This window comes from Sceloporus occidentalis, unplaced genomic scaffold (genome assembly GCF_023333645.1).
Source record: "Sceloporus occidentalis isolate IW3139 unplaced genomic scaffold, rSceOcc1.0.p SCAF_1, whole genome shotgun sequence".
In the NCBI taxonomy this organism is placed as follows: Eukaryota; Metazoa; Chordata; class Lepidosauria; order Squamata; family Phrynosomatidae; genus Sceloporus; species Sceloporus occidentalis.
This window is the reverse complement of record NW_028316981.1, coordinates 102,574,723-102,587,426: the sequence shown is the minus strand read 5'-3', so window position 1 is coordinate 102,587,426 and position 12,704 is coordinate 102,574,723. Positions and strand designations below refer to the sequence as shown.

The window sequence follows — 12,704 nt, the reverse complement described above, 5'->3', positions numbered from 1 at the left end:
CCAAAAACAAACAAAAAGAATTAGTGGATAAGGAAATACATTTAATACCATCCTTAGCTAGTCTGGGCATTACAAGAAAGGTCACTAACCTTATAAATTCTGATGATAAAAAGTAACAGAGCAAAGGAAGAACAAAGATGATTTGTGATTCCTGAGGAGAGCTCCTTGCCCTCTTCATTTGTTTTGGTCTCTTGGTATCTTGTTTGAGTCAACAGAAAGAACATCTTTTTAATGTAAGATGTGCCACTGGAGTGTTTTAAGTACAGTCAGGTGTGATAATACTTAAGATGACAGTGTGGCTTGGATCTAGGATGTACCTACTTTGTAACATTGCCTTCCAATGGAGGGCAGGGACTAAGCAAATAAACTCACAAAGGAGAATACTCCCCCTGGTGCTTCTGGCTGCGATGGAAGTTGAAAAAACTTCCAGCTGAAAACCTGGCAGACAACTGGCGGGACACTACTTGGCTTAAGAAAGAACTTCCATTAGGCTGGAATGTGTGTTCCAGAATGAGTCCTGCTCATCCTCATAGATCTGTTCTAAAACCTCTTTTCCTGGGGATGGGAGAAGAAGGCACAGAACATTTTCTCCCTCCTCACTGCTTCTGGTCCCATGGTTCTGTGGTAGCTGATTGTTTCTGGTGTGACAACCCTCAAGTCTTTCCTGCTCTCAAGATAGAGCAAGGGAAATGAAATCTGGATGAGCACTGTGATTTGAGGTGCTGTATCAGTCTAGTGAACCCCAAACATCCTGAGAAGAGGGTGGGACAGAGGCTGTGGTGCCAGCCAAAGTCTTCCACTCTTTCTGTTATTCTGATTAAACTGGCAAACATGTAGGTTCTTGGCCTTTGCCCTGAGATACGCAAACACTTTAGCGGTTCCCTGATATGAGAGGGGAGCCCCTGAGTGACAACCATTTAGTTTTAAGGCATGTCATTCCTGTCAATGTGGAAAGTAATGTGTACCTTGAGAAGTGAAAAGGATAGAGGCCAACAGTTCCAGACTTGGAAAACAGAATCTCCTTTTGTCTCTGCCTTCTTTTTCTTCCCAGGAACAGTTCCCTTAAAACTTTCCCCACCTTCCACTTCCAAAGCAGAAAGAGCAAACAGAGGAAAGTGACAATTTTCAGGAAGGGACTTCCAGCTCCTCACGCTGATCCCCTCATGTGGGAGACCATTTGCTTACTGGGAAGGGGAAGGTAATCATTCTCTCTTCATAAGGATCAGTAAAGGGGATTCATGATAACTTGTGACTTAAAAGGGGGATTATGGGCTGGCAGTTCAGTTTTTTAAATATGGTTGATTGATTTTCTTTGTTTTTCATGGAGTGATGCTCCATTTGTCCATTATTCTCCCCCTTCCTTGATTTGGTTTGTAATCTATTTTTTCTTCCTACAGGTAAAGCCATGTGCATCAGTTCCCTTTTGCACCAATACACTATTTTAGTGGGAGATTAGTATTTAAATTTGAGCTCCTTTAGTCTTTGAAAATCCTTAGGTAAGACGTGCATAAAGAGAAAAACAGAACATCTGAATATCAGACAATGCAACTCCACTTAGAGTTTCAGACTGATCCAGAACAGGAGATCTACAACAGATACTTGTCAAAGTACCAAAAAACAACAAGCCTTTAATTTTAGGTTAAACAGAACTTCCAGCTGATTAGTGCTTTTACTAAAAAAGAAGCTCAATATGGTTGCATGATTAAATGAAAGGAAAATATTTGTTGGAAAAAGTATTTTGCACAGTGTAGTATCTCCACTAGGACTATTAAATCTGATAAGTCTGCAGGCATATAAATAGCATGAGTGATCTTGTAAGTGTCTTGATGGAGCCACATTCCCAGCTTTCCCCAGCAGCTCTTGGGGTCAAACCAGATGTGATATGAAATGCATCCATGCATTTAAAATTTCCAGAGAATAGCCACATTAGTTTTCTGGCATCTTAAAAGACTAACAGGTTTTAATTGGCATACGCTTTAATGGACTACCACTCACATAGAGAGCTATCGAGGTCTTGGAAGCTTGTGTGAAATAAAGTGTGATTGACTTTAAAAATGCCTCAAGACCCTTACATTTAAACTGCACTTTCACAAAATGCAAATACCATCTGTCAAGTGGGTATGCAGATGCAAAAGAGAATTATTGGGATGGTAGCATGTAGCTACACCAATGAAAATATCTCCTCAGTAGCTGCTGTTTGCAGTGTAAGAAATTTTCCATAGGAGACAATGGCTGATTTCCCTCCAATGTAAGCAACTCTGGAGGAGATATTTTGATCAGAAATACAGCAGGGAAGCAAAAGGAGATATTTATTTCCTTTTCTGCTGTGAGCCTGAAAATTATGTACCCCACCCAGTGAATAATATTTCATTGTTAAAGAATGTGTCCTTAAATAAAAATGCACACTTAACATCATCTTAGCTTGGTCCTTAGATGTGTATTATCTAGCTTTGGGGAAAACTATGGAGCAAGCCAAGCCTTGAAAAAAATTACACTGCTGTCAACACAATCTTTTTGCATTCACATGTGTGTGTCTGGAAGTTAAGAAGTGAATGCAGAAACACTGCACCTGAAATTCAGTGGACCCATGGTATCTGATGGGGTTTATTTCCCGGACCCCTCCATGCATATCAAAATCTGTGGATGCTCAAGTCTCATTAAAGGCAATGGAAAAGTAAAATGATATCCCTTTTTAAAATTGTAAAATCAAGGTTTGCCTTTAGGAATACACACACACACACACACACACACACACACACACACTATTTTCAAACCATGGATGATTGAATCCACGGATAAAGAATCTATGGGCACAGATGGCTGACTGTATTTCAGTTACAATCAGTTTACTAAAATCAGTTTCTTTTTAAAACTCATTGAAACCCATGAACCTTGTATTCACTTCTCACAGAACTCTCCCACACATGAAATTTCACGATATCTCGTTCCTCCAACTCAAATTCAGAATTCTGATTAGGCCGCTGCTATCATTTATGTTTCATGTCATCAGTGAAACCAAGTAATTTGTCTTGGTGTATAAAAGCAAACAAACAAACATAAAATCACAAGCACATGCATAACAATGAAACTGACTCAGATTAACACAGTTTAGAGTACCTACTCATAATCTCAACTGCAGATTAAGATGAGGAGGCAATGGGGAGGAACAGTGTTTCACAGGCAAAAGAGAAAGCTGCTGAGCGCCTGCTATTCAGGAAATCCTGTAGCTGTTTATTATTAGGAACTGGGAAGGGTTGGGGAAGGAACCCAGAGGGAGGGGAGAGGGAAACAAAGGCAAACACAGTGCACTGCTGATTACTAAAAGTTAAACAGCACTTTGGCAGAAGAATCCGCACCATGTAGTCCATTTTTGACCTCCCATTTTCTTTTCTTTGCTGTTATCTCCATGCATGCCTGCAGCAGCTACAGTGCCCTTATTTCTTTTGCACTGCAGTGCCCTTCAAAGCCCAGCCTGGATTATCAAGGACATAAATGAGCCCTGGATATTTCTGATCACTCGTTAAAAAAAATTGCCTCTGAGCATGGCATGTGGCCAGGAAAGCACTCAGTTGAGTTCTGCCCATGTGACCTTGTAAAGTCTAATGAAGAGTGAGATATTCTTCTCCCCACACATACACCCCCCACAGATGGATATAGTTCTGATTATGTTACATTACATGCAGTGCCACATCAGATGTAAAACATGACAATTATCCTAGCTGGGAATCTGAAGCTAGGCATTTGTGAGTGGTTTTCACCTAAAATTAATCTAAACTCCAGTACAATGCATGCATTCTTTCTGTGACCTTATCATGAACTAATAAGTCTACTATCCAGCCCAGATGGAAAGAAGTGAGAAAGTGAGGAAACTGCACTTTAATGCAACACATTAAACCTCATTGCCTAAGAGCCATCCAAAAGAGCAGTTCCAAAGAGTCTTCAGCATACAGCCTTCTTAAAAAAAAAAAAAAAGGGGGAGGGGGGAGATGTTGCCATTTTGTTACATAGTGATCCATTTCCCATAAGTAGTGTCAGGCTCTAAAGCCACCTAGAAAATCCAACCTGTACCCCACAGAACCATCTATAGTTACTTAGGAGTGAAACAGATATTGTACATGCTCAAAAGTGGTAGTGTAGTGTAAGGGGGAAGACAGAGCTCCACCAGAAAATCAGGAAAAATGATGGATTGTCCTGTCCAGCAAATGAGGTGATAATAAGTCTTTCGCAACTTATTATTCTTTGTGCTAATTTAGAATACAGCTAGTCTGAGAATGAGGGAAAAATTCAAGCAGAATGCATGGTTTTTCCTTTCTCTGAAAGCTAAACTGATACTGTCACAAGTAAGCATCACTGAGATCAATGAAGCTTATTTCCAGGCAACTGTGCCTAGGAGGCATTGCAGTCATATTTAATTTGTGGTTTGTTTACTCTGTTATGTCCATATTTTATCACAGGAAAAGGTGTGCGTACAAGAATTCTGCAGGAATGTCTCCTTGGTAATACAGCTATAGGAACCATCACAATCAGCTCTTGTGTTTCAAAATACAGCACTACACCACTCCTCAAAGGAACAGGCATAGAAATTAGGGTACATTTGGGTTGTACACTGCAGCACTACAAGTGATAATCTGCCTCTAGAAAAGTGACAGACATTGGGGTTTATAAATCTAAAGACATATATTACCTATGAATTACCATTAGCAATCACAGGGCATCTTGCCATGGTCACTCATTACAAAAGTCCAAGTTTTCTGTTTACCAAGATAAGGAGCACTATGATATGCCAGGCCTAGGAAAAGGTTCTAACTCCAGGTGCTGGAAGTAAAAAAAATAAGATTGCAACATAAATACTTTTTGGACATAATAGACAACTCAATAACATCCTGAGTTGGAATTTAACTTAAATAATTATTAACACAACCTATTTAATTTGTTTCAAGTATGTTTCAAGTATGTTTTAATATTCCCTTCAAATATTAAGTGAGGCAGTTCCCAGTGTACTGATGGGAATCTAAGGTTGAGATAAGCTGCCCAGGGCCACTCACCCAGCCCATGCTGGGATGTGAATCTAAAAAAGTGTTACAGAGAAAGCCACTCTGCAAAATATGGATGTTATAGGAACAGCTGGATGGGTTGAAACCCCCACAACTGATTCTTCCTGATTAGGGTCATCACAATATGAACAATCCTAAAACCTATATAGATCAGGAGACTCAAGTAGGTCACAGCTGAACTGAGGCTCACTTTTCTGGCCTTTAGCATGCATACTGAAAATGCCTAGGAATCAGAAATGGGCAGCCATGTACTTGCAGTAGATCAGAAAAAAATGGGGATGCACATCTTTGGTATTATATTTCCATACAGGCGTAATGGCCTCATCCACTGAATAGCATCCACCATTATTGCAAGTTTGCAGGCTTGGAGGACAGAGTTGGCCTGACAAATAATCCCTTAGCTGGTTTGACTCAAGATATAATGAATGGCCACAGTCACACAAACAACTCCACAGCTGATCATGGATGCAAACCTAGGTCATTCCACTATTCCAGCCCACTTCTTATGACTGTTAATTGATCCTAACAGAGTCTAGAAGTAACTAACTACAGCAGATCCACCATTTCACCCTTTCCTGGACAGGCATAACCTACCCACAGAAGTTTATGCACAGGTAACTTCCCACTACTGTTCTGCAATCTATGTGGGGCAGCGATCACTTACAAGCTTCAGATAGTACAAAATGCTGCACCTAAACTGCTGATCAGCACATCCCAAAGAAATAATAAAACACTGGTCTTAAAAGAATGGCACTGGCTTCTAATATGCTTTAAATCTGATCAAAGGTGCTGGTGATAATATTCAAAGTCCTAAATGCCTAGGGACCTTGATATTTGAGAAGGAACAGCTCTCCCTATATATAGTGCAGGACCTAGCTATTTTTAGAAATAACAAATAAAGTCTTTACAATTATCCAGTTTTTTGTAATTAGTCCTTTTCCTCAATAACAAACATATAACTACACTACAGATGTAACTTCATAAAGGATAACTTTTACTTCTTTCCCAATGTCACTTTAACATTTAATGTGACTTTTTAAAGCTACTGGGATGGAAGTGACACCAAATGGTAGCAGAGGAATGCTGCCTGATTCAAGAGCTGGCTCATGCCGTGCCTTGAGCTGCTGCCTCAAGCTTTGTTCTGGGTGTCAAGCTGATGAGAGAGGAAATGGGAAGAGACTGAGTTTTGTACCACAGGGGAGCAGCTTGTGTCATTACATTTAAAAAAAAAGTAATTAAAAAACAGTTGTTTTGCTACTTTTGAGAAATATAACTTACTTTTAAAGGTTGTAACTATCGGCACCCCTCTTAAGATAAGGCTAGAATTATTGTTAATTATTTGTAAGAGAACAATCCAAGCATGGGATCCTAATAAATTGACCATTTATTTATTGCTGCTGCTCTTTGAGATCTAACAGCCTCTAGCCAGATAGGCTTTGAAGACTATCATAATACCTAATAGAGAAAAGTACACTATGTGGATTTCTTATTTAAACATACATTCAGCCTCACAGTTGCCTTTCTCTATCCTTCACCTTTCTAGGACAGGGTCAGCTAGGCCACAATGGTCCACGCACTGGTAATCACAAGGCTGGTCTACTTCAGTGTGTTGTATATAGGGCTGCTGGCTGGTCGAAAAACTGTAGCTGGTACAGAATGCTTCTATTATGCTTCTCAGTGGGCCAGCCTATTGGTAACACCTATGCTGAAATAACTGCACTGCTTGCCCATTTGCTAGTGGGACAGGTTTAAGCATTTGTTCTTACCTTATAGAGCCCATAACAACTTGGAACCTGGTTATCTGTGAAACTACCTTTACCATGATAAATGTGTTCAGCCTTTGAGATAATAGGGAGAGCCCTTCCTGGTGCCATATACTCCCAGTATCTACTCAGCCATCATTTGGAGTAGTGCATTTAATGGGGGATATCGAATAAGTAGAATGTTGTTCTACTGGAACTTTGATATGCTCCATCTAGTTTTCAGTGCTTATTAAAAACATACTTATTCAAGCAAGCTTCTGTGCAGTTCAAACTGAAATTCCTTTCTGAGACCCCATAAAGAGTGTGCTTGTGTATCTGTGCATATTTAGGGTCTTAATGAGGTATGAAAAAGGTAAAGCTTTCCCCTATGACATGATTGACAAGTCATGTCCAACTGTAGGGGCCTATGCTAATTGTTGTTACTAAGCCAAGGGAGCCAGCATTGTCAAATATTACTCTGGTGGTTATGTGGCCAGCATAACTGAATGGAATACCGTTACCTTCCCACTAAAGTGGTATCTATTTATGTACTTGCACTTTTATGTGCTTTCAACTGCTAGGTTGACAGGAACTGGGACTAGTGACAAGAGCTCACCCCATCATGGGGTGCTTGGGTGTTGACCTGATGATCTTGCAATCATCAGAGTAAGTGTCTGAACCACTACTTTGAAATTCTTAAATCTAAATAGTAAATAAATACATACATGTACATATGTATTGTGACTACTCTTTCATTTCCTGCTGCTGTTCCTCTCCAGCAGAGACATAATCTGGGCTCAAGGATTTCATTTTCTGTTTTGATTACCTCCCCCCGCCCCCCGTCCCCATTTACCCACAGAGTAAAGGAGCGCCAAATATTTTCCTCACCTATTTGGCACTTCTGAAAATCCTTTAGGAATATTTTTCATGAGTTAAAATTACAGGAAGTCCAACGTGGGAAAATCTAGGAACAATATTTCTGACATGGGTGAGACCAGTGCCCTTGAAATGTAAATTAGGCTACTGATGAGAAGAGGAAATTGACCCACATAAGATGGTGCAACATCTGGGAATCACAGTGTGCAGAATTGCACTGTGGTAATTGTAGTATGGGCAAGCATTTGAAAGTAGTCAGGAATGTAATAAAAACCACTGGTCTTTTGCAGGTTAGTCCATTTGTTTGGCTTAACTGTTCTTAATTTCAGGAGGTCTATTGGTTTTGAATCCATACAATGTGCCAGTTTATAATTAATCCATATCAGATGTACAATTTCTGAAGTCATAAATATCACATAAGCATCTGAACACTATATAGTTATTTTCACTGGCACATTTGAATGTGTGGGAAGTCAGTGTGGACTGCAGACTTTAAAAATTGCATGAACCTTTTCTGCTGTTTTACATACTTGGGAATGATAATGAAAACCTCCCTGTTGCAGAGGTAAGTTCAGCGAGCCTCCAGAAGATCAAATCATTTCGCAAAAATAAAGCAGAAAGTCAACTGTAGTCATTAAAAAACCAACAGATCTCATAGCTGAAAGGAATGCTCCAAAAAGTGGAGGTACTGCAGCTGGAATAACTGGAAAGCAAAGGAAGAAAGTGCTTAGGTAACTCAAGCCACTTTTCTAAATGTCACAGAATGTATCAATGTTTTCCCTCTGTGCTGATGCTGGACAGCAGCTATGGGACTGTGAAGTCTAGTAACTAAAGCAAGCTGGACCACAGTGAGGAATTCTGAGTGAGGCAGGGAGAAAGCATGTAAACGTAAAATATGATAGCAGCAGTGCAGCAAAACCAAGCAAAACAAAATCCTCAAACCTGCAACAGACCTGATGGGGGATGAGTCGCTGGACGTAGAGGAGGTGGGCATAGGGCTGGATGGTGCAGAGAACATAGGCCAGGACGGTGAAAGGGGTGACGTTGGACTTGGATTCTGAGGGCTGCAAGACAGAACCGGATAACTCATCAAGACACAGGAAAGCACAATAGAGACAGATACATACACTTAAGGCATGATTGAACAGTCATGGATTGCAGCACAAGAAGAAACTCCAAAATAGAATAATTTGGAGCTTTGGGGAAACATTCCAGAACTAGAGGTTTCCTTCTTGGAACTCACACTGCTCTCTTATTCCTGGGTGCTTGTGTCTTTGTTGCAATCAGTAACAACATTCTAGACTGATGCCATCTTGTTTCATGGACTTGTTTTTCTCTCAGCCACCTACCTGCTTTGTTCCACATATCCTCCAGGGATTGTCACAGATGGCATAATCCACAACAGAACATCTTATTTTGTTTCATCTTACTATACCACTGTTTTCTGGGTCACAATCCATAGCATGTGAAAATGATGTCCTGTATACATTTGTAATGAGCCTTGTATACTGGAAAGCAACTGCACTTTGTTATCAAAAGGATGGCAAAACATGGGATTGCCAAGGATTGTCACTTTCACTTTAAATGGAATGCTAGTAAAGCCAAACATTATCTCTTGATCCTCATAAGCTGCATATCTAGCATGGAAAAATTATGGAAGTGAAAAGTAGGGACTGGACAGGGCCTCAATAATATGTACATATTACATGCCTCCTGTGACTATGCAACCTTGACAATACAATGGGTTTCTCATACTGGGGGAAGAGTCCCAGGCTTAAGAGCACACAGTACTTCACTGAATGTACAGTATTTCTGCCAACAAGACACTGGATGTATTCTTCACTGTCCATAGATAAACACTGTTCATACATATAAATCCTATTATTATTATTATAAACACTGTTCATACATACCTTTATGTCAGAGGTTTTTTAAAAAAACCCAAACCAAAAATTGAAAACCCAGTCTGGACACTCTGACATGGACATATGGTGCTTTGAATTTGTAGTCAGATAACTTGCGTGTCAGTTGTATTACCTTCAAGAATAATCCACAAAATGTTGGGCCTAAAATGTGTCTGACATTTCCTCCCTCCAAATACCATTCCAGACGCTGATGGTTTATCATCATCACCCTCACCATCATTTATAGCTGCTTTTTTCATAATATTGGGACTTAAGGCAGCTTACAGAACATTAAAACCAGAAAAAACAAAACAAAAAAGCACATAGAAACATCAATTGTGTGTATGTGTGTGTGCGCGCGCATGCATAATGTTAAAAAGTCATTAAATAATCTACAGAAGTAAACCCCTTTAGGAATTCACTGAAAGAATATAAAAAAACAAGAAATTAAGACACCATTAAAAGTTCACTGCAGTCACTTCCCAAAAATTTGCTGGAATAGACCAGTTTTCACTTGGCAGTGGAAAGACAGCAAAGAGGCACACAGCCTGGCCTCTCTAGGGAGGGCATTCCAAAGTATGGGAGCAGCCACTGAGAAGGTCCTCTCCCATGTACCCATCAAATGTACCTGAAAAGGCAGTGAGGCTAACTACTTTGTACTGCTTGGCAACTAGAAACAGTGTGCTAGGTTTGTTCCCATTTTTCCAGTTTGGATTTAGAGGCTTTATAAAGACCAGCATGCATGCCCACAATGAATTCTTGCTACAGCACTCTGTTCTTGACATTCATTTGTGGTACTTTTTCTTCTCTACAGGTAAACCAAGCATCTGGGTCATTGTGTGTCTTAAGATATCACTTTGTTTTTCCTTGATGGAAAGGACATCAGTTAAACTGTAGTTCCTTTGGAAAATTTCCTGCTGAGAAAATGCATACAAAGATAAACAGATCAACTGAAAGTAGTGTGTCAGGAAAAGGTCATGTTTTTAGGGGAAGAAAAGAAACTGTATGTGGAAAAGTGGAGGTTTGAAATACTTTCCCTTTTATTTAAAAACTAAAAGTTGCTCAGAAAATGTACACTTTTCACACATCTACCTTTTCACCCTCATGGCTTGAGACAACTTCTTTTAGTTTTCAGATATATAAAGCAGACTCAATAGTCTTCTAGACTGGAACTGAATAGGGAACCTTCTAAAGTCATTTATGGACAATCATTCAGATAAGACTCTATTTAACCTTAACTTATCCTTTTTAGAATTAAATACTCATAGGCATGATTTATCTACAAAAGGAAAATGACAGGAATGAATGGAAGGAAATGTATATGTCAAACTCAAAAATTAATTACAGAAATTCTCGCTGAGAACCAGAAGTCATATGGGAAAATAAAAGCCTCTTTAAACCAAGTCAGACAACTGGTTCATCTAATTAAATATTGTCTATACTGGGACTGAGTAACTTGTGATTCTCTAGATAGGATATTCCTCACTATATTAGATAGAGCTGATTGGAGTTGTAGTCCAGAGGGGCACAAAATGTTTACTTTTAACCATAAATTGACCAAAAAGTGATGGTGACTCTCTAGGTTTTCAGACATAAGCCTATTCTAGTCCTACCTGGAAATATCAGGAATTGTTATCTCAGTTGGAAAGGAGATGCCAAAACACTCTTTAGGTATCAGTATTACTTAAGCTTACTATATCACATAAAGTGGTATCCATTTAGAGGAAATAGAAGCACAGAGATTTAAGCTGTTACTGAGAAGAGGAACAATTTCATCTGGTCATATCAACATGAATAAATTTGACATTAATGAATCAAGATAATTTTATAATCTTGTTACATAATTTGGAACTTGCCCACCGAAAGAGGTTGGGAAAATGAGGTGAGCAAGAAATGTAGAGAGCAAGTCTACAGCACTAAAAATCTGCCAAATAATTTCATTTGGGCAGCCAAACCCAACTGGTTGAAAACTCAACCTCTTTTTTCCAAGTCTGAGAAAGCCAGTGCTCTAAAACAGTGCATCTCAAGTCATCTGATGAGGGAGACCTGCACCCCCCACCCAAATGCCAGGGACTAGTGCCATATTTGTGCCTATTGGCAACATCCATTTCTTTCTTTCCTGGAAAGTTACCAGGGACAGATAGTGGCTGAGGTCCACTTGGAGTAGTACTGCTCCAGAATATTATTTTGGAAGGTCCAATATCTCCCACCTATATTTTCAGAAAGAGACGTAGCCTAGTGTGACAGTAGAGGAATTAGATTCTGTTTCCACAGAAGGGACCTTGAAAATGTTTCTTCTTAGGAATACAGTTCTTAGCCATCATGGCCAGTGCCAGACATCTGAGCTGTACTTTAAAAACTTCTGAAAGAAATGGTAGTTAAATTAGAATTTAGGCTTTAGGCTCTCATCCTTCGAATTTCCACATTTTGGACTTCAGCTCCCAGAATCCTGGGCAGGCACAAGTCCATCATGCCTTGGCACCAAATACAGATGAAAGACCTCCATCCATCTCAACTGCTACTGGTCCCAGAGGGAGAGAGGAACTGGCAGTATCTGCTGGACATCATCCCTTCATGAAATGCCATTCCCCTTTACTTGTATGTTGTGTCTTGTTTAGACTGTAAGCTGGAGAGTAGGGAACTGAGAGCCTTTGTGGCTGAAGAGCTGAGTATAAGTACTCAATAAATAAAATGCTGGCTGGAACTTCTTAGAATTGAAGTCTGAACCATCTGGAGGCTGACATGGGTTGTGTTGAGAAAGCTACCAGTAAGTGACATCTATGGGAAGTTAAGTCATCAAAGTTCATACTAATACAGTAATATAGAATGCATTCATATCACTAGTTAAGAATGAACTTGACCAAGTTTATATAAATAGAAAATAAGTGACTCATAGAAATTTACAAATATTGCACACCCCATGTTAACAGTGGCCAGAAACTGCAGTTTTGTTTCTTATCATAGTTCTTGGTCTGGCTTGCACTCAAATATTTTGCTGTAAAAGCAGTATGTAAATATGCACAAAAGATTAGCTATTCAATTCTGAATAATGTTTAACCTACACAATTCTTATCTCAGGAAAATCAAGTTACTTAGAAACATATTTCAGTTAAAGGATACCCTCAAGA

The 12,704-nt window shown here is 39.5% G+C and overlaps 1 protein-coding gene across 6 annotated transcripts in view; it reads right to left on the bottom strand.

Annotated features, from left to right (window-relative positions):
- The window catches only part of ARHGAP26 (Rho GTPase activating protein 26), a 345,307-nt gene that overhangs the window by 21,549 nt on the left and 311,054 nt on the right, over nt 1–12,704 (bottom strand). For 3 of the 6 annotated variants that reach the window (XM_089531147.1, XM_089531132.1, XM_089531153.1), the window contains exon 21: nt 8,626–8,736. The exons of 2 other annotated variants lie outside the window; for them this stretch is intronic. In XM_089531147.1, the coding sequence (XP_089387273.1) occupies nt 8,626–8,736 (111 nt within the window). Of the gene's footprint in view, nt 1–6,139; nt 6,208–8,625; nt 8,737–12,704 lie in introns of those variants that run through there. One more of the 6 variants, XM_089531148.1, reaches the window with a different exon arrangement.